The following is a 22245-nucleotide window of genomic DNA, read 5'->3' as shown; positions in this document are numbered from 1 at the left end:
ACATGATTCTATACTATTCGGAATTAAATAGACACTTCTGCGCAGTGATTTACTTGCAATGATTGACTAAATAAGTAGGAAGGTGCCTCGAGCTTCGAGCTTACCTGGAAGAGAAAAAGAGAAGATCGTTAGAAGATTATAGCACCACGCTAAGCACCTCGTTCTCCCGTATCGCTTTAATTACCGCTCGATTAGCGAGCATCGCTTCGGGGACCGTGATTCTTCGGCAAGTTTCGAAACCAGGAGGCTAAATCCCTGTAGAGCAGGCGGCGTGAATTCTAAAATGCTGCTCACCGCCGCTTCCTCCGTCAGAAATTTATCCAGCCGATCAGCCCAGGAAACATTAACTCTCCACGCATCAAAATCCCGCAGAAATTCCAGCCGCGACGGCCGCCAGTCGACTATTAAACCGCGTTTAAGTTAATGCTTCCCAGGAGAGGTGCCAGTCCCCCGTGCTTGATTGATCGATCCAAGGAATAAAACAAAGCCGACGGTCCTTTCTTCCTTCGAACAGTAGACCACGGGCAAAACGGTTCGATCAAGTCGTAGGTTAGTCGTGCGTCTCGGGCGTTCTTACGAGAACGTGATTCAGAAAAAGGAGGACGCGAAAGAATGTTTAGGTCACAAACACGTTGAAGTTACAGGATATTGTCACGTTTCCTTGATTGCATCGATGAATGGCGCACCCAAAGAAGGGGCTTTGTAAAAAGGAACGAAAACTGGATTTTATTATTCGAATCAATTTTTATAATCACCTAATGAATTTTATTGCATTTGCATTACAAATATTTGTGTCCCCTCGACCCGGCTCCCCTCAAGATTAAATTCTAATTGCGCCACTGTTATCGAGGCCTCTGGAAAGTCTCGTGCCTCCAACGCGAAGATTTCAGATCCCGATAATTATTTCTAATTAAGAAATATTTCACTCCCAAAATCCCCTCGCTTCGTGTCGGCAATTTCTGCAGGGACAACGGCGAGAGTGTTTTTAAGTAATAGTTGGCTGCCGATCACGGTAGCCTGATGTCCCACTGGCTGAAAATAATTGCCCGCCTCCGAACGACCCATGAAACGATTACGCGTCTAGCGTCGTTACCGCGCAGTCCTCCGCGTTAATCTTTTCGAAAGAGCAGGACGATCACCCGGCTGTTAAGCCAGCTCGGCTAATGCCCTGAGATCTATTAAACCGTCCGTGACCAACGAGCTTGCTGCGCGATTAAATTAAAGAATTACAGAGAACGGGGACTGATGCTCGTGAAAAATCGAGAGTCGTGAGAGGCTGGCGTTGAAGTATGCTCGTCGAGGGCCGTGCTTCAGGTTCGGCGGGACTTTCGAGCCCGAAGATCTCTTCTAGGGCTCCAAGAGCCATCATCGAAGTTCTCTCAGAGGATACCTCCGAAAGTCTCCGCTAGCACCTTGCCCGAGTAGCAACCGAAGCAAGCGATACCACTCGATACCGTTCGGCACAGCGAGAAAACGAAAGAGCAGCAGTGCCGAGACGATACAGTTACTTTACAGGCGACGTTAAACGCCGCTGAAAGAAGTCGTGACATTATTTGCACGGTGCATGCGTAACGACGTCATTAACGAGGCAAGTAAAAACGGCTGCGTGAAGAGGGGAGCGGGGATTCGCGAGGGGTAGGCGGGAGAAAAAATGAGATCAGACAGGTCGGCATGGGTGCCTCGTTTCCGTTTACGCAGCGTTCGACAGTGGACGGTCGATCCCGTGGCTCGGACGGACAGGTCGGACCACGTGCAATTTAGCGGCGGCGCCATTACTCTTCGCGCGTCCCTCCGTCCAACGGGACAGAGTCTAATTGCGTCGAGCTGTAGGAAAAAAAGAATTTGACGTCGCTCGTTAAGCACCCTGCAGTATCTCCTAGCCCCGAGGGCCAAGGATCTCCTCCGGCGCTTCTTCGACACCGAGCCGCGTCTTCCACGACGAAGATGCATTTCCCACGCGGATCCGAGGCTGCTCGTTAGACAGTTTTACCGATCGCGCGCAACTGCGGGCTTAGAAACTGAGAAGTGCAGGCATTCGGGGTTCGGGAACGACCTGTGGTGCGCTTGGCACAGAGGGTGGCCCTTTTTTATGTTGTCTAAAAAATTTCTTCGTATTTTTATGCTCTCACCCCTATAGAATACTTCCATTTCATAAGAAAATTACCCCCGAGACAGTTTATTGCAACTGGATAACAGGGAAGGGTGCCGAGCAGGCCTTTAAGTTTGGAACTCATCTGGTTGGGATTTAAAGGATTTCTAAAAAATGATAAACCCTATCGAAATTTTGTTGAAATAATATTCAAGGAGCATTCAGTTTTCTAGACTTTCCGTATACAGAAATTCTGCACACATAATTTTCTCGCGCTTCCAACCACTGTTTAACCGACTTAAAAAAAATAAAAATGCGCTAAAAAGTAAAAAATAATTTTGTTCCTTATTTAATCTACGGCTATCCATTGTTTTAAGTCGCCGCCAGATTTACACGGTTCAAATGATGAGGCGCGGTCATAAAAAATTGAGAGTCGTAGATTAAATAAGGTACAAAATTATTTTTTACTTTTTAGCGTATTTTTATTAATTATTTTGAAGCCAGTTTTCATTATTTAAAATTTTTTTAGATAAAGCGTTTGAACTGTTTGAAGAGAAACCGCAGATCCTGTATTTTTTTTCGCCTAGGTGTAGTTCATATTTATTCGATGCAAATTCATTAATCAACCCTGCTGTCATAGCTCAATACAGTTTCTTGCTTTTCGTCCACGGGTAAAGCCTCCCGGTTTGCTACCAAACAACCTCATACCAGCGGTTTCCGCCACGCGGGGGAAAAGGTAATATTCTCACCGCGCTAGTGACGAGTGAACAATGACCGTATTGTGCAGGATCGTCTAAGGGCGCAGCTCTGCGCGGCGGAAACTAGAAATCCGCGTTACCGTGTTTTCGCCGTGGCGAACGAATCTATCCCACGACTCGATTATAACGGCACGGATCGCGGAAAAGGTCGTCTTCGACGTGCGTGTAGCCCTCCCCCATCGAATCTGTCCGCGTTAACGAATAGAAGAACCACGCCCTGCGCGCGCGGACGTACACCTGCGGCCCCGCTGCATCCTCCGTTGCACCTCGTTAAAGACAAATGCCGAACTGCCCTCCAGCCATCGCCTCTCCTCGTTCTCTCTAACTCTCTATCGGTCTATCGGACCCGACGTAGGCGGTACGCCTACGAGGCGCAATCGATTGCCGGCGATCCACCCTCGGCCGTGTTGTTTTTGCGAGCCGATACGCTAATTTGCGTATTGTTCGCCGTCATTTCGATTGGTGCCGCGACGATTGCCGCACCCCGCCGCGTCCAGCGGTTTCTTATTGGGAGCAAGAGGATCTGCGAGCCGCGAGGAGCGCTCCCTCGCGATCTTATCAGCCGCATTGTGCCTCGGCTGTGACTGACAGCCGGGTACTCGAGAGGGGATGGTCCGCGAGCAGACCCGTGTACTCTGCTCCGCGATTGCTGTGCCCAGTGATAACAATAGTGGAAGTTGATTGGTTTGATTGGGATCGAAGAGCGAGTCTACTTGCTGGCGTGTAGCGAGGAGGCAAGGTCTGGGTTCGTGGGCACGTCTAGCCTTTGCCTCTCGTTGCAATCCCAGTCAACTGTGGCAATTTCCGCACCCGCCACCGCGGCACAGGACTAATTGCAAACGGATCCTGCAACCCTTAAAACAGGAGCTTCGGTCAGGAATCGCTAGAGCAGCCAGAAAAAATGCGAAAAGCCGCTTGCTCTTGAGATCCCACGAGCCGCAAGCGTTCGACCGAGCTAAAAGTCGATTCCAACGGCATCGACGCTGCGCCGAACGATAATTGCGAGCGCGCCGCTATCAAACGAGGAAGTATCCCCCATGAATTTTCCCAGGCGCACGCGGCATCGGTTACAATGTAACGACGCGCCGCAGCCGATTCATTCCGGCCGGATGCCAGGCATTCTGATCGGAGCTCGCGGTTCACTAAATTCGCGGCGTATCGGGGCCGGGATCGCGCGATTCCTCGTCACGGATCGTCCAGGTTAAACTGGGTTATCCGGCATCGCCGACCGTGTTTATTTACGTCCCAGAACCCGATCACCGCTGGGATTATCCGCGGAGTTTTCTGGATCCCGGCAGAGATACGGCCGAATGGGTTTCATTAAGAGGTCCGTAGCCAATTAGCGTCGGTTCGGGCCGAGTGATACGGGGGCTGGATCCTTAGCCCGGTAGGAAGTCGTGGCCGCGCAGCAATGCGGAGGAAATCCAGGTAATTGATATTTAGGGTATTACTCTTAAGAGCCACGGAGACGTGTAATCAGCGGATAACTGTATCCGCCAATGAGCGTAACTTTCAAGCTACACGTGGGATCGCCGCATTGCTGCGCGGTCTTTCCACTTAAGTACAATTAGACGGTAAAGAAACGGCCCCGCTGTACATTTGTACCCGCGGAATAATTTAAACGGCCGTGGTCGTGACGAATTTTCAGCCATCGGAAGGGAGCACTGCGATACTTTCGTTTACACACGGAGGTGCACTGACGTTGAAGTGGCGCGATGGATCCAGGGCCCGATCTATTTAGCTCTTCCGCCGCTCCCGGCAGAAATGATTTTCCCCGCCCTTTGTACTGAATTGTAAATAATTATTTTGAAATATTATTTTTGAGAGTGAGTGAAATTTTTTGTAGGCATTTGTTGAATAACAACAGCCTTTTGCTTTATAAAGAATTTAATGTTCATAAAAATAACGGTAATAAAATAAAGGAAGATATATAGGTAGGGGGTAGGTATCTTCTTTTTATTTCTCAAAAAACCGCTTATAATATTCTTCAAAAAATCAATAAACAACGTAAACACAGATTACATTCTGAATCTCATGGGTGAGTTGAAGAATTTACTTTTTTATCGCTTTTTCAAAAAATTTTACTTTTTTCTTGGTTATCTACTATTGATTTTAATTCCCTCTTTCTACCAACTTCGCCGCTCTGGGCAGTTGTCCTGCTTGCGCCTCCTAGATCGGGGCCTGGATGTATCGTTCGACTCCAGAATATGCCTCTGTGCTAAGTACCAGGGACATTTTTCTGTTAGTTCAGCGCCTACAAACCAGAGCTGCCCGTGATTGGTCATAATTGGTCAATGTGTGTTCTGGCGAGTGCGAAGCTGGAAGGTTTCCACCCTTCCTTTCTCGGTGCATCCTCGAGGAATTTTGAAGACCTCCTTTCGAAGTCTGACGAAGTTCGAGGATCTTAGCCCGAAACAAGGGGAATCAAGTTATCCACGGGGGGATTCAGTGATCACGAGTTCTTCGTTAGCGCTATCCACTTGTCAAAACTCTGCATAGATTGTTTAGGTAATAAAAACTTTGTTCCCCCCCCCGGCTCGCGAAGATGTAGCGAGGTTAAAAATTCTGAGGGAGGAAGGAAGGAAAAGGAGGAAACGGTCCCCAGCGATATCCTCGAGGCTTTAGATAGTCCTCCTTAACTTTCCTCACGACAGCCAACGCGGGCTTTGAGTGTCTTGAAAGCGCAAACGTTTCGATAGCTCGATAAAAGTTTACAAACTCCCACCTCTACCGGCTCCTCGAGTATCATCGATACCCGATGGAAATCCTTTTAAATTCCCCCGAAAGCAGCGAGGGAAAAGGGCCATGAAGTAGTATCGAGGGCCGATCGAGACCCTCTCGAGGAAAAGTACGGTACACCGGGCGAATACAGACTCCTCGAGTTCACCGTTCGAATAAATATCGATATCAATAGCTCTTGTTCTCTTTCTGGATTCACTCTTGTCGATCCCTGGCGCCGCAATTGTCATTCGAGTAAACATGGTTTAGCTGAAGTTCCGCGACAAATCTCGCGGACGATATTCGCGATCAGGATAATAAAGATATCTGCCTATTTCCTCTACAGAAGACGATCAGCAGCAACGTATCCCTATCGGCTCGCGCACGCAGCCTCGCAAAACGGCCAAAAAGGAGAGGGAAACATGAAACGCGCCGGTGGTTCTGATGCTCATCCCGAGGGCCAACGCGAAACAATGAACTCTGTAATTTTCTCGAGCAACGACGTTCACCGGGACCCTTTTCACGCGCCACCATAGCCCTGGGCTTCCAGTTTTTCTACCAGATACAAAGGCGTCCGCGTCGATCGCCACGGGATTGAGCGATCAGCGATCTATCCGCTGCTCGATCGCCGCGTCGATCGCTCGGAATTTCGTTCCTAACGCTTCCGAACAGGCATAAAGTAGCTGTAAAAAAGCAATCAATCCGCCTTGCCAAGATGGCAGACGTTTCGAAAAGGTCCAACTAAATTCTCACAATTCCAAATTATGCCTCTGCGACTTCAGTTTTTGGCACCAGCTGCGCAGAGCGCACGGACAACGATAGGGAAGTATTTTCCAATCCGGGATAGGGGCGCAGAATTTTTACAGCGCGCTACAAATCGCTGTTTCCCCTGTTCAATTTTCGAGAACAAATCAATCGTGCTCGACTCCGTTCCCGGCCGCTCTCGATGCGTATTAACTACCATTACCGGCGCGGATCTATTTCTATAAAGCTCGCAACATTTTATTCGCCCGTCGAAAATCCCCAGCAAATGAATCAAGAGGCCCGGAATACTATCCGACTCGTATTACTCGACGCGTTGATATCGACTTCCAAACTACGCGCGGAATTTATCTACGCGGCAACACGATTAAAAGCCTGTGATGAAAGATCTACATATCTGGGAAACTGCTCGATGACCCTCGTCGCGATCCCGTCGGGCGTCGAATCGCAGCCGTCAGTAGGGTTGCCACCCGTATAAATGATTTGAACACCAATAAAGTACGCCGGAATACTTTATTTCACGATTAATGATATTACGTGAAACGTACCAAACGCAATATTATTCTATACAGTTTCCTAAACGTACGCAAGCCATAATTACCTCAAAGTAACTTCTTATCTTCTGTCTGTTCTCTGCCATGAATGTGAAGCGGCGGGGTGAGAGAAGCATAGCCTCTTAATTTAATAAAAAACAATTTATTTATATATTTTACATGTATATCGAGTACAACGATGCTATTGAGTTACTTAAAAATGACAAAAAGTTGCTCGGTAATAAAAACAGTAAGCTAAAAGTAATAAAAAATAAATTCGGGAGGAATAAAAACTAAACAGATTAAAATGCACTTTTAGTTTTCCCGAGTATACTTTTTTTTAGACTCGACGAGAGCAAAATTTGCGCTATTGTCATGTAAAAAAAGGGTGGCAACCCTAGCCGTTAGCAGAGATGTGCAGAACTTTTATTTAAATAAAATTTCGCGCAACGAATAAAAGTTAAAAAAAAAGTATTCGAATAAAGTTAACTCGAGTTAACGAACGAACGACGAAATTTTATTTCGATAAAAATTTTGTCCATCTGTGGCCGTTACTGACGTATGGAACGAAAAAATCCAAGCTCTACCTCGTCCACTTCGAAAGTGCTACGCGTTAACGCTTTGCTTTTAGAGATGCAACAAATGACTGCCATCAACACGTCCTTTCGATTCCTTTAAGCAGCTCCGCTGTGCGATTAAATAATTATCTTCTCGGTTCTGGCGACCGACAGGAAAGGGACAATAACGCTTCCTCTTTATCAGCCCTTAAGCTGAAATTAAGCATCGTAAAATTAACTGAACGAGTGGCGTGACTCGCCTTCGCACTCGAATCGAAAAGTAAAGTGTAAAGATCCCCGCTGATCATTCTCCTTTTTCCCCCATTGCGCGCTTCCGTGTAACTTAACCGCGACTCCTTCGTCTCCCCTGATCAAAGTATCCGTTCTAGCCATTCTAGGCACGAGTTACCGACGTCCCCTAGCCTTTTTCCTCGCCAGCAAGCCTCGGCGTGACAACGGTGCAGCCTCGCAGCGGTTCCACGCTCGGAGATGTCGTTAATCTCTGTTTAACGGCATCGCGTGTAAGTGCACCAGACAAGAACGATTTATGGAGATGCGTTACGATCGGGGACACGGGACCTGCGATAACTTCATTACCGCGCGGAGCTAATTACGGGAAATTAGCGCGGCTAATTGCACCGTCCCTCGGCCTGTCGATCGCGATTTAATCGATAAACGACGCGCCAGTCGATGGCGGCTGAGCCTGGCGACTTCCACGGTACCCACTATCCTTCGTACTTCTCCACTGTACCCCCGCTTTCCCGTTAAACACTCGCTGTTTAGTTTGCGTTTAATACGTAAGAATCAAAGGACACGAACAAACGCTCGCAGAGTGTCGCTGATAAATATCAAACGCCTCCCGCATCGTTCCACGCGACACTTAGGAGGAAAACATGTTGTGCCTCGTGATTCGCTGTCGGTGCACGAGTCAAGGCCGCAGTTAATTACACGATCGGGAATAATCAGCGCGGAGTAATAACGAAGGACGCGTATGCCGATGTTCTGAGCGCATCGCGAGAAGTTTACAGAGGCACGGCAGAGGGGCGGGGGAATCGGTGAATCTTGCAGCGATCCGCGGGTCGACCGAGCTGCTGGGTAATGGCTATCGGCGTGTGTATCGAAACTCTCCTGCACACGGACGCGGAGTCACGACCTACTAATGAATGATTATGCTACAATTTGCCCCGGGACGGCAGCTCTCGTAATTTATTAAATTACAGTGATCCGCGGCCGGGCTCCGGGCATCCGGTAGTCGCGCGTCCCCGTTCGCGGCCATCCTCTCTCGCCGCTCGATGTTCGATTTCGATTACGAGATCGCGACCGATTACCGGCGCGAGAATTAAACGAACTCCGTGGACGATCCGATAAAACGGCCCTCGCGGCTCTGGCCGGTGGTGTTTTCGATGGGATCGCGAATTTTAATTGATATGGGGAGGGTGCGTTTATGCGGGGTGGTTCGAGGGGGGTGGTATATCGAGCGACGGGAGCGTGGAATGTTTTAGATTTAGAGGAAGACTATTTAGAGAAGATTGATGCAAGAGGTGCCGCGGAGCTCTGGAAAAAGGAACTCGATGCTTCGGTTCCCTCTGACAAAGCGGCGTGAAAGGGCGAGAGAGGAGAGACCAGACGGGAGGAGAAGCGGAGGTCGAGAAGGAGAAAGATGGCTGGATTATTATCGACGGGTATTTACTGGAATTCGCGACGGAATCGTTGCGTGTCTGGTGCCGATGCAGTCATAAACAAGGGGCCATTAATTTAGCCACGAAGAATGCTCAATATCCTTCGAAAGCTTTTGCGGCGATCCACCGATAGGCAGCTAACGCGAGGATAAAATAAGTTTAGGGGCGTGAAATTGTCAGTAATTTTACAAGCCATAACGATCTACTAAATCTGTAAAATAATTAAGGGCGCAGATGTTCCTGGCGGAGCACCCAACCGACGCAGTATCCTCCTCCCCCGCCGCCCTCGCTACACCAAAGACGCCCGTGCGTTTCACTCGCCGTTCTCGTTCCGACTTCTCGTCCACGGTGCCACCACGAATGCGACGAGCTCTCAATTTTATTTAGAAATAGTCGAATAAATCACGATCGTTCCCAGTGACTCGTTTAGGGGAGACCGGGGCAAGTTGATATGGAGCAGGTTGGAAAGTATATTTTTCCTAATTTTTCTGCAGCTGTGTTTGGTTAATCAAAAGACAACTATCCCGTATCCAGGCCAACTGAAAATCCAAATTTAAATTTTCTCCTATACAGTATCGCTCCGCCCTATTTCACATATCTCGTAAAAATTCACAATGTGAGTCTAATTTTTTAGAGAAAAAAGAACCTGCAGACATGATTATTTTTTCAAAATTTTTCCAAAAATGTAAAAAATAAGATTCACACTGTGAATTTTTACATTTTTAAGGGAAAAAGGAACCTGCAAACATGAATATTTTTTCAAAATTTTTTTACAGTTGGACCAGAACACACATTATACAGGAAGGACCAGAACACACTAATTTAGCCTATTTCAAATTAACTAATGAATTCAAACAAAAATGACAAAAAATTGAAAACTGAAAAAACCTCTAAACCTGCCGCGATTTCCCTGCTTGTGCTCTCAAATGTACCCGACCGTGTCGCATCGCGGAAAGTAGCAGGACGTTCCAGCTAAATTTCACGTATTAGCTGTGTCTCGGGGAGAATATAGTCTCGGATGGAAAAGAAGCAGCGCGACGTCGCCGCGCCGATCTGCCTTCCGCGTTCCACCTCCTCCCTGCTCGATCGTAATCGCGTAATCGCAATGGCGGTCGCGCGACAACTTGATAGCGATCTCGGGGGACTTCGGATTAGAATTACTATGGAGCTCGCAGCAAACTGTCGCCGTGGATTCGCCAAGGTCCGCGCGGCGAAAAACCGGTCGCGGTTTCCGACGGTGCGGCTTAATCGCGCGGCACCTCGCCGCTCTATCGCCGGCGTATCGGTGCTTACCGATCTTTTCCACGGGGACGTGGAGGTGGAGGAGGCTCCTCGGTCGGTTTTTTCGCAACACGCGGCCGTATTATTAATGGTGTCACGTAGATGCCGGTGCGCGCACACCGTCTCATCATGGACAGTAACCCAAGGCACAGGTAGATGGCGAGATTCCGCGGGAGTAGCATTCTTTCCGCTGATAAGGAGCCCGCGGAGGCCCGTCGTCTCGGTGCCGCGCGGAAATTACGGGGGTCGCGGCGAATTTAATAAAGCCCGAATTAATGTATCGCTGTTAGCTAACAGCGTTGTTTCCCTGTACGAGATCCGCTCCGCGATCCGCTTTCTCTCCCCCGAAACTACGGGGGATGAGCCGAGGCCCCGTTAAATTACGCAACATCCCGTATTATTACACGCACGACCCCGATGCCCGCGTAAGAAAAGGTTATTAGCTAAAAGCGGGCGTATTAATTCGAGGCTTATCGGTGCATAAACATGGCCGCGCGTGACCGGCCTGCAAACGCGTCCGCGTTGTCACGCGATCCCACGCTGGATTTACTCCACTTCTAAACCTTTTCATCAACGCCTATTCAAGCAACGTGCAGGCATAGTTTCGATTTTCCACGCTGAAGATTGCGATTTCCGCTGGAGGGAGTTCTGTGGACTTTTCAGCTGTGTCTCGCGATAACTCGTCGCCTAATGTGTCCCCGGGATTGCTGCTCGCTTGAAGAGGATCGCGTCGAATGCGCGCCGCTGGTTCGGGGCGGTCGGGAATCCTCATTTTTCCAAGCTCGCCCGGCAAAAGCGTACAATTAGCTTAGGAGCGACCACACGCGAGCCTCGTAAAAGCAGCGTCCCAGTCCTCGCCGCGTTTCTCGTGGCAATCAGCGCGCTTCTTCGCGCTGCGCCGCGACGATTAAGCGCGGAAGGACGAGCGAGTGGACAAGCAGGAGCAACACACGGCAGGACGAGCAGCAGCAAAAACGTAACGGCTAACGATTCGCGACTACCACACCTTAATGTCCGCGCTCGTAAATTCGGGTCGTTCTGCCGCGGCTCGGAGAAACATTTCTGTCTTCCAGGAGCTCCAGTTGCAACTTCTGCTGGGACCTCGACCGATAATTCCGCGCGCAATCGCTTCCCAGCCATTACGAGGAGGAATAGATACTTTCATTACGCTTGGTAATTTCTGCGACAAAAGAAGCGCAGTTGCAGGGAGAGCCGAGGGGATCGAGTAGAAAATTGAAGATCGCGCCGCGGAGCGAGAACTTTTTTCAGGCCATCGTTTTCCCGGAAATAGTTAACGAACCGCGATAAAGTGTTTTCAGCGGATGAAACGTCGTTCTGTGCGTTCCATGAAGGGACGCGTTCATGAGCAGACGGCGACATCGAAGGCTCCGCGGAATGACTGATCGGCCTGGTCGGTTTTCAGGCTTTGCAAGAAAGAGGACAACAAGATCGAGACGTTATTGCTTATTAGTCGCTGGTCGTTGGTGTTCCAACGACCACGCTGATCGGCGACTCTAGGCTGATTGTGCATCTGGTCGCTGATGAATGTTCGAGATGGACGTTGAACCGCTCGCAACTGCATTGACTGATGCGACTACTCTGTCCTGTTGATTCGAACTTTCAGAAAGTATTCGAATAAAACGAGCAGAAACGACCGACGCTTGAAGGATGCAGATGTAGGACTGAACAATGCTTATGGACTCTTAACATCGGTAGATTGCTTGATTGCAAAGTTGTTTGGGGACAAGGACTCGAAGACTATTACTGACCCAGCGACAGGGGCGGATTTGGAAATTTGACCTACCTAGGCTGACACCGAGGATATTATCAAATATTTTATTTTAAAAGAGTCCAGATAATTTCAAAAATTAATTCAAGATAGCAACTCACATATGAGTTAATGCTAATTCGCTGCGTGAAAAAGAAGTGGATTGTTCTTAAAGTTGTCTCAAGCTTCTGTGTTTAAACATTATCCAATTTCTTCCGCTCAAAATTTGTCACTCCCCAAAATTGATTACTCCCCCAAATTTGCCGCCCCAAATTTGCCACTTTCCAAGTTGGCCGCTCCCAAAATTTATCGCATCCCAAAATTTGCCGCTCCCTAAAATTTGCCGCCTCCAAAATTTGATGCTCCTCCAAATTTGTCGCTCCCGAAAATTTGATGCTCCTCAAAATTTGTCGCTCCCCAAAATTTGCCGCCCTAGGCTGCATCCTGCTTAGCCAACACAAGAATCCGCCCCTGTCCAGCGACCTGAGATAATGAAGTCAGTACCAGTCGAAAGGAACACACCGTTCACTCGTTCGCCGTCGATTTACGGTACCAGCCCAAAGATTGCTTATTAGTAAACCACTCAGCTATGAAATAGGCAGACCAGCGACAATTTGATAGATTGAGCTTTTTGCCAGTTGGATCGTCGTTAGGGCCGGTGCCAGTGAAATTATTGAGTTTTTTGCCGGCGAGCGGTTGAATAACTAATAATAACGAGGCGCATTAGTCGACGGTGGTCGCTGTCATTGGTCGCGAACGAAGTGATAAAAGTCGCCAGTCGACCAGTGGCCATGAAAAAGCAAATTACGGGACCCGGACAAATTTAAACAGTTATCAAGATCCCACTGTACACGGAGAGACCACTTGCCCGACCATGAACAACCTATTCCACTTGCAGCCGATCGGAGTGTCGCGTATCCCTCGATCGTTCTCGCGGCAGGGAACAATCGTTGGTGCACAAAAGAATCGACGTATGTGCACAGAGGAGCGCGTGCGTAGAGTCGGTGCGCTAAATTAACGGGCGCGCTAATTTTAGCATCGTTTCGCAGCATGGCGCCCGCTTCTACGGGGATTAATACCGCAGACGAGCCGGTGAATTAAGACTGATCCATATCGTTAAGGACAGGGGCCAAGTTTGATGATACGTAGGCCAGAGCGCGGGACCGCGGGTGCAAACGATCTAATTAAACGTCGGCGCAATTAGGTTCCCCGGGCGCTCGCCCGCGATACGACAGTCCGACAAAACTTCCGAAACCGCTAATTACTTCGTTTCTACTTTCCTGTTTTTCGAGCGCGAAAGAAGCCCCCTTTTAAACCGCCCCCCGGATCCCCTCGCGTCGCCGCGATTTCAACGTCGATCCGACGGTTTCACGCCGCAGCGAACGCTTTTACCGCAGTGCACGGGGTGTCAAGGGTTTTCCAGGCGTAGTCAGGGACGTTTCCAAGCACTTTTTACCGTTTTCCACAGCCACGAGCAGAAAGTAAATGACACAGTCAACGAAGAAAATTATTCCCTCGCCTCTATATGGCCCGGTTCTTGTGGAGTCTTCGTGAAAAAGGGGTAGGACGACTCGACTCGACTAGGAGACGGTCGTATAATCGCTGCGTAAAAAATACGGAAGTAGCGATTGGTCAGAGAAATATTTTCGTAATAACCGTAATTAGAGATTGCGTCGCGGACGAAGCCGCTCCTTTGGCCGAGGTGTGCAGCGAAAAGTGGCCGCTCGGCAAAAGAAATTGGACAAAAAGTCATCGTCATTAGCCGTTGGTGACCGGTCGTCGCTGCCTCGTCACCGCGTCGGCCCCTCTTTGAATCTCTCGTCGCCCGGCGAAACGGTTACAGTTAACGATTAGTTAATGATTTTTTTCCCCCTTTCATTAGCCAGTAGCAGGATTCCTCCCGGTGCATGCCGCCGTTCTCGTGAATCGCCGACCGTGAAATCGTAATTGACATCGTGCAACGTGAATTTACGCGGCAATCCAGCGACGCGAGTCGAAACTGGGCGAATTCGGGACGTCTCTTGCATTCGACTGCTATTTCGCAGCTGTAAGAAGTACAACAGTTGTGAGTTATTCGTTTTTCCGCCTGAGAGCGTCCAATCGGTTTTACTTCGTAGAAATTGTACGGCTACGGGTAAAATTTCATTGGGGGAACACATTCCAAGGTGGAACTATCGTGTGAAATGTTTGTCACCAGAGCAATAGAAGCGAATAAAAAAAATACACATTTATAATACTTACAAGGGAAGATCCCGAACCCGAAAATTCAAAAAATTCTGAAACTTTGTGAATATGTGGGGGATTTCCTCCCGATTACAACGCAATTTTTGTTTGCTGCCCAAATTCACTCGAAGGAGGTGAAATTAACCCTTGAAAATTCGGCTGTTTTCCGATTTTGTGTTATAACTCGCGAAGTGTAAGAGATAGAAAAAAACGTTTTAAGACAAAAGTTACTTCTTTTAATTAGATCTATCATTTGGCGAAGAAATTATTTTACAGTTCACGAGTTATAACACAAAATCGGTAAATAACCGGATTTTCAGCGGTCAAATACACCCCCCTAGAGTGAATTTGGGCAGCAAACAAAAATTCCGTTGTAATCAGGAGGAAATTCTCTACATATTCACAAAGTTTCAGAATTTTCCGAATTTCCGGGTTCGGGATGTTCCCTTGTTAGTCGTTTACCCCGTTCCGTCTTTTTTCTTTTTTTAAAGACAATTACGCCGCTTTTTACTTTTAAATATAAAATTATTTTTAAAGCAAAACCGTATTCTTAACTTAAAAAATTAGAATACCAAATAAAACAAAAATCAGGTAAAAATTAAAAAAAAAACACGTTAAAATCGTGATGTAGTAAAAAGTACAACGCGCGGGTAACCATGTTATAAAATAGGGCGCGGGTAACGATAAATTAAACTCCAACTCAGGTGAATATTTCGGTTCGCTCCAGCCTTGTCTCTTTTCCTTCGATGTCACTCAACTACTTAATTCCTCTTTCGCTCCAGTCGGATTGTTACGCGCTATTTTATTTAAACCACGCGATATTTGGCGCAGCTTAACCGTAGAGACACGATGAGCTTCCTTGATAGTACACTCTCAGCACGCCAACTACAATTAGCCGCCACCACAACGAGGCAGTGGTTGGGCAATATGAAATTTATGCGACGCCACCTTTCGCAACGCACTGCTCGCGGATTGAAAGACGAGCGAACGCGTGGGCGTTGATCGCGGAACGAGGAAGAAGACGGCGGAGGCAGCCGTGAAATTGGTCGCCGGCCAATTACTGCACTTGTAACCCGTAGTCTGACAGTCGTTGAAATCTACCATGCAGCATGAGTCGCAATAAAACACGGCTCGACGGCTCGATCGACGGAATCGCGAGTTAGTCGGCGCGAAGTCGATAGGCCAAGGAAAAAAGTCGTGGAGAGGCAGCTGCGTATAGGCAGGATGAAATTGAAGGGGGCGCGAGTGGCGGGATACGGGGGCAAATTGAAGACGTTAAAATGAAAACGAGTTACCCGCGAAGGTTTCGAGGAACGAGCGATTTGTCCATAAAGCCCGTTAATGTACGCGTTTCACGCGAGCCGAAATCGAACCGCCCCGCGAGCAGGGCCTCCGAGTAATTCCTCTTACGCGCTCGCTAATAAACGACCGCGGCGAGGATAAACACCAGATGCATAGACGCGAGTAAATGGATTATCGGGAAAAATAAAAATAGTAGACCGTGGGTACGCTTTCGACGTGTCAGTCCTGAGCGTGCACCGACGCGGGGAAATAATAATGCCGGGCATAAATCCATTTTACGACTTTCAGCTTCGGAAGAAGGGCAAAACGTGAAATTACCGTGATACCAGCAAATTGCACGGGGCACTGTGTCGGGTATTGAACTACCGCGCTGCTAATGAGTCATCTAAAATGTAATAAACGATCTGTAAGAAACGAAAGGTGCCGAGGTGACCCGATCGCACGTGGATAGATCTGCGCAAAAGATGTGGGGTATGTAGTCCACATCCGTAAGTTAAAGGTAATTTCGTTCGATATATCAAAACCGCTGCAGTTTTGAGCGATACCGCGCGGGACAAGAGCTGATCGCTCGTAAATCACTTGGCAAACTAGAGCCGAAGGTGAAACGCGCCGATTAAAAGCTGCCGTGCAAGTACGCGGCAAGCGAATGAAGGATTATGCGTGCCTATTAGGCGCATACTCCGGTTGAGAGGTTAAGATCGATTACACTAAACGCTTTAACTCCAAACCAATCCAGCTTTTCTTTTTTAAATTAATTATCCGCACCATCGACAACGTCCGCACGCCATTCTGGCCTCTCAATATCTACCGGCGTTGCACGGTAACCTTTTAATCCGGAAGCCAAGTACTCGCGAGAGCGACCTTGAGCTTTGCAATAATTAATCAAAGACTGAATTGTAAAAGATACGTTTCAACGAAAAGGAAAAAAAAATACCTATAGAATACGTCAAATTAAGGCTGGGATTCCAAAAATTCTGCCGGCCTCAATAATTCCGTGACTCATGGCACGATGTATACTTAAGTAGTAAACTTTCTGCTCATCCAAGGACTAAAATCCCGACGAAATACATCGTTATCGTCCCACTGAAAAGACAGCCGACGCTGTCGATCTCGATGTGGCCGCCGGTCGGGTTCCGATGCCCACGTGGGTAGCCGGATATAAATTATTCTTCGGCTGGCCGAAGCGGGCGCATTTAATTGTGACAACGAGATTGATCGCTGCCGCGACTGCTCGCCCCGTGCGCGGCCATTAATATCGCGGGACACGATTTACGCTTACAGGGATAGCGCATGATCGAGGAACAAAAGTGATCCTGGCGAATCGGCGGGGGACGCGTGGCATTATTAAGTATTATATTTAAATCATTTGTTGGCGGCGCATCGGCGCTAACGAGGGGCCGCGACAGCGGCCTAACGAGCCGCGCACGCCCACGCGGTTTTATCGTCCCAGGGTAAGCATCGCTTCGATCTTGACGAATGTGCTACGCGCCTCGCCTTCCGCGAACTGCAACGCCATTGTGACAAAACTGTAAATTGAATATCGACCGGCTGCAGGCTTTTCTGTGCCATGTCGTCGCCCATTAGACCCACCCCCGAGCAGGGGGCTCGCCCCTGTAGCTTGAAAATGAGTTCCGTGGGCGACGGGACTCTCCGCGTCGCGAATCGAACGGCGTCGATCGACCTTCGATGCCTTTCGAGGAGACCTTCGTGTCACGCTCTGGCAACATACTGCAGAGAGGGGGTGTTCCAGGAGCGACAGTCACTGGAGTTCTTCGGAACGACCGTTTCGGGGGTGGGCAAGCAGAGTAAGTGTGTGGGTGACCAATCTCCGATGAAGAAGAATTATTTATTCAATTCTTGAATTTACCTACAGTGTAATGGTGCTTTAGACTCTGCAGGTTTCGCAAAAATAACCAGCAATCGATCAGTCGATAATAGCAGCTCAGGCGACAAAGAATTTTAATAACTGACTCTGTAACGAGGCTGCGATACTCAATTCACTGGCTACTTTTTTTATCTCTAAACGTCGTAGGCACTGCCTATTAAGTAGGCAGTCAATTATCGATCAAGATCATAGCGCCTGGTACACCGATTTATATGTAGCTTGCCAGTGTCCACCTGACAGCTTAATTCCTGCCTTACGGTCCGCGCGACATCCAGCGATGTACACTTCATCACGCCCAACGAGGATATTAAAAGTCGAGGGAAGCTAAACACGTGTTCGCGGCTGGTCGCTCGTAAGGGCGACAGCACGACGCCTGAGCATGTACAGAAGAAGCAGACGTTTCGTGCGACTCGGGAATTTCTCCCTGATGTCACCTGCCGACACGCCCGCCGTCCCGATCAAATTGCATGTCCCCGAAGAAAATTGCGCCCCGATTATTACCGACCAGCCTGCGACCGATCTCGATAGCGACACGAATACTATACTTCAGTCGGGTGCAAGCACGTCGGGCTGCGTGTCGCAGTGCCTTTTATGTATCAAGGATCAAGGTTTGCGGATATTCGCGGTGGTTTACTTTCTTGGAAATTTTCTGGGCTAATTTGATGGAGATTTTAGTTGAGAGAAGGGGCTTATAGACAACTGTGGACGTAAGGGATGAAATGGAGCTGTTGGTTTTTAAATCTTGGAGCAGTTGTGTATTAAATCTTTTAAATCTGGAGCAGTTGTATTTTAAATCTTGGAGCAGTTGTGTTTTAAATCTTTTAAATCTTGGAGCAGTTGTATTTTAAATCTTTTAAATCTTGGAGCAGTTGTATTTGAAATCTTTTAAATCTTGGAGCAGTTGTATTTTAAATCTTGGAGCAGTTGTGTTTTAAATCTTTTAAATCTTGGAGCAGTTGTATTTTAAATCTTGGAGCAGTTGTGTTTTAAATCTTTTAAATCTTGGAGCAGTTGTATTTTAAATCTTTTAAATTTTGGAGCAGTTGTATTTTAAATCTTTTAAATCTGGAGCAGTTGTTTTTTAAATCATTGTAATCTTGGAGCACTTGTATTTGTAATCTTTTGATTTTTTTGGTTCAGTTGTTTTTTAAATCTTTTAAATCCTGGAGCAGTTGTATTTGAAATCTTTTAAATCTTGGAGCAGTTGTATTTTAAATCTTTTGAATCTGGAGCAGTTATATTTTAAATCTTGGAGCAGTTGTTTTTTAAATCTTTTAAATCCTGGAGTATTTGTTTTTTAAATTTTTAAATCCTGGAGCAGTTGCTTTTTAATTCTGGGTGCAGTTGTTTCTTAAATACCTATAGATATTATATCCTGCAGTTGAATTTAAAAAGATCACGTGGTTCCCCTTACCGTGCATATCGTCGGCGTTTGCCCGTGGATTTTGCTGCCGTCGAAGAAATCAGGAACTTTCGGCATTTCCGCTTGCGTCCTGGAGGACGAAGGCGACGAGGTGGGAACACTGCTGGCGTTGGACACGTGACTGGTAGGTAGCGATGCACCAAGAGGGTATTCCGGCCGAAAGAACCAATTCGGCCACTGTAACATTAATTATCACACATGAAAAACAGTAACACAGAAGCATTAGCATTCAATTTATGAAACTCAGTCACGTAAACTAAAAACCTCAAGCCTATACCCAAAGATAACTCCTAAAAAACAAATAGCTACATATCAACCAATTGCCCGAGACATCTCAAAGGACAATTTATCGCGAGGATAAAACGAAGAGACTCTCCGTCTTCATCGAACCCTTTCGAACAATCGCGAGGACTTTTCCAGCAGCGCCGGGCCGTTTGCCTGTCATCGACAGCATTTCCTACGCAGAAAAAAAACGTCCCCCAGAGTCCTCCGCGTTCCAGCGTGCAGATAAAGCCCTTGCCACGACCGTGGGCCAGGCATTAGTGTCACCGAGTGAATATGAAGCTCTCTAAGATAGATGACACAGAGCCCCTGACCCTGTAAGAAGCGCACTCGCTTCGAGGTCGCCGTGCGTGTGGTCCATTGTAAGTGTTCTTATAGAGAGGAACCCGGCGGAGAGGATGAAAAGAAGCCACGGTGTACCGTCCACCCGTGGTACGTAAAGACCTTTTGATCGCCCTGCTGGACCAGACGACACGAATTCCGCGCGATTATTCCATTGATGCGTCCGTGGCCTCGGTGCTGGATGCGATCGCGTCGCGATACACGAGGCAAACGAATTAACGTTGCACCTATAGCTCGCCTTTTGTTAAACATCCACTCCGAACGTCGTAATACCCTCCTCCGATAAGAAGTAACTAGAGTTTAATGAATACCCCCCTGGATCACCCGCGGCGAGGACTTTCAACGAAATAAAATCCACTGTAACCGTCGGCGTCTTACGTCACGTGGTGGCATAATATTGCGAGTTTCGGTTATTTCGGAGCACCGAGAAGCCTCGATTGGTCACGACAGGGATCAGGGTGGCGGCTGAGGCGGGGGAGGGGAAGAGCTTCGGGGTGGTCTGGCGAATGTCTCTTGTCGTTGGCTCGCGGGAGTTAACGCCAAAACCGAAATAACAAACTCCTAAACTCGGTGAGTTAACGCCGCCTCGTCGTAGCTTTCGGGGCTCTGTTATTTTCTGTTTATCGCTGCCATTCTGTACACCGGACCGATAGTTTACCGCTGGCAGGCCGCGTGTAACGGAAATCGCTTGCCCCGACCTTGGTAAAAATGTATCGGCCGCGTAAGATCGTGCTCGAGCAGTTCTGACGTGATTCCACTGCATTCGAGAGCAGTGTCCCAGTTTCTCGGACCTTTTTCCACGTTCGCTGACTGCGCGCTGTACGCCTCTCTCGGCTGCCCTTACCTTCGCGTTCCTTTATACTCGGGGCGATGGAAATACGCGAGGTAAATTAAAAATTGGAAGTATCTCGTTGCTCGCGAATCATTTCCGTTGGGAATCCTGAAGACAACCAGCGTCGTCGATACCACGCCACGTGTAATATCGGGGGGGACTATTTTTGTACGAGTCGGGGGGTAAGCGTGGCGCGGAATTTTTCGAATTCCATGCCCACGAATCACCGAGCAGTCAGCTGTAACCGAAGTAGACCAGCGCGTGGATCTTATCGCGCGGAAGGAAAATATTTGCGTTGTAATCAATCAGTGCACCCTCCGCGACAGAGTTCTTTATCGCGATCATAATGGGTGATCTACGAAGGAAGCTCGGCTTTTTTTTATTCGCCGCCGCGGGCGCCGGTCCGGGAATAGCCGGGGCGGCGTTTTATTTTTACGAAAGTCCCTGCCGGCACCGATTCGGTGGCGAAGGATCAGACGTCAAGGAGACTTCTCATTTGTCGCGAGGCCGCGAAAACGACGAGGCAGAAATTACCATCGATAAGAGCCGTGGGTCGCCTGCTCTTCAATTTCACCCAGAGGACCCGCACTTCGTACGTAATCAGTAATCGTCGCTTAAGAATCATTAAACGGGCCCACGGCGTAATTACACGGCAGGACAGATTGCAGGTTGCGGGGACGGTGTGGTTATCGATTGCGATCAAGGAAATTGATTCGCGGGGCCGCGCGGGTATCGCTCGGACCGGGCGACTGCAACTGTGAACTGGATCGATCAAATTTATGCGCGATCCTTTCGAAATGATACCTACGCCGTTCCAGGGGAATGGATTATATTAAGTGGAATTGATTACGAATTTCAGAAGGCTCCGGCGCTTGGCGCATGGCGTCCGGGCTGAGCGTGATCGCCTCAAAACGTAACGAGAGGGCAGCGTCGCGAGATCTCTTTATAGATATCCCGCTATATCCGACTAATCTAGCTAATGGAGAACGCGTGGCCACGTGACCATGATTTATCGAGCAGGAATCCACTTATCGAGCTCGATTTCACAGGATACAGGAACTGCGAGGCACGTACCGAGCAAAAACGTCACCGATCACCGCGCGTCGCATGCTCGATTCGCAATCAGAAGCATGCCCCTCCACTCTTTCTCTAATCGCCAGCGACTCCTCGTGGAAGAAACGCGTGCCACCTGGGCAAAAAGTTCGGATTCCGTTGCCGTGTCTCATTTTCTCGTTTATCATCAGGCAACGTTCGCCCGACGCTCTGTCGCATTAAAGTTTCCCGCGTTTCTTTACCGAGACAATTTCCAGCCGCGAATCGGATACTCGTTTCTCAAAGCAAATCTCTGTCTCCAACATTTTATGTTACGACGAATGGAGTAAATATTGACTGAGAAGGGAAGAATCCCGAACCTAGAAATTGAAGAAATTGTGAACCTTTGTGAATGTGTAGGAGATGTCCTCCTGAGTACAACGCAATTTTTTTTGCTGCTCAAATTCACTCTAAAGGGGTGAAATTTACCCTTTTCGGACAAAAGTTACTTCTTTCAATTAGACTATCATTTGGTAACTTACAGTTCTTATAGTCTTACAGTTCTTGAGTTATAACACGAAATCGGAAAATAGCCGGATTTTCAGGGGGCAATTTAAAAAATAATTGCGTTGCACTCAGGAGGACATCCCCTGCGAATTCACAAAGCTTCATAATTTTTTTAATCTCCGGATTCAGGAGAGGAGTTTCTTCCTTGAACCGCAACAGATCGATACCTATCCCAAGAAATTCAAAGCCCTACCGCATCGCGCAATGATAAG

The 22245-nt window shown here is 48.1% G+C and overlaps 1 protein-coding gene across 1 annotated transcript in view; it reads right to left on the bottom strand.

The window, feature by feature from the left end:
* The window catches only part of LOC143367276 (uncharacterized), a 256180-nt gene that overhangs the window by 205389 nt on the left and 28546 nt on the right, over positions 1-22245 (bottom strand). Inside the window, exon 2 of the mRNA XM_076808912.1 lies at positions 18970-19155. Within this exon, the coding sequence (XP_076665027.1) occupies positions 18970-19155 (186 nt within the window). The remainder of the gene's footprint in view (positions 1-18969; positions 19156-22245) is intronic.

Source organism: Andrena cerasifolii, chromosome 3, assembly GCF_050908995.1.
Source record: "Andrena cerasifolii isolate SP2316 chromosome 3, iyAndCera1_principal, whole genome shotgun sequence".
Lineage (NCBI taxonomy): Eukaryota > Metazoa > Arthropoda > Insecta > Hymenoptera > Andrenidae > Andrena > Andrena cerasifolii.
The sequence above is the reverse complement of the archived record's forward strand: the minus strand, read 5'-3'. Positions and strand labels throughout refer to the sequence as shown.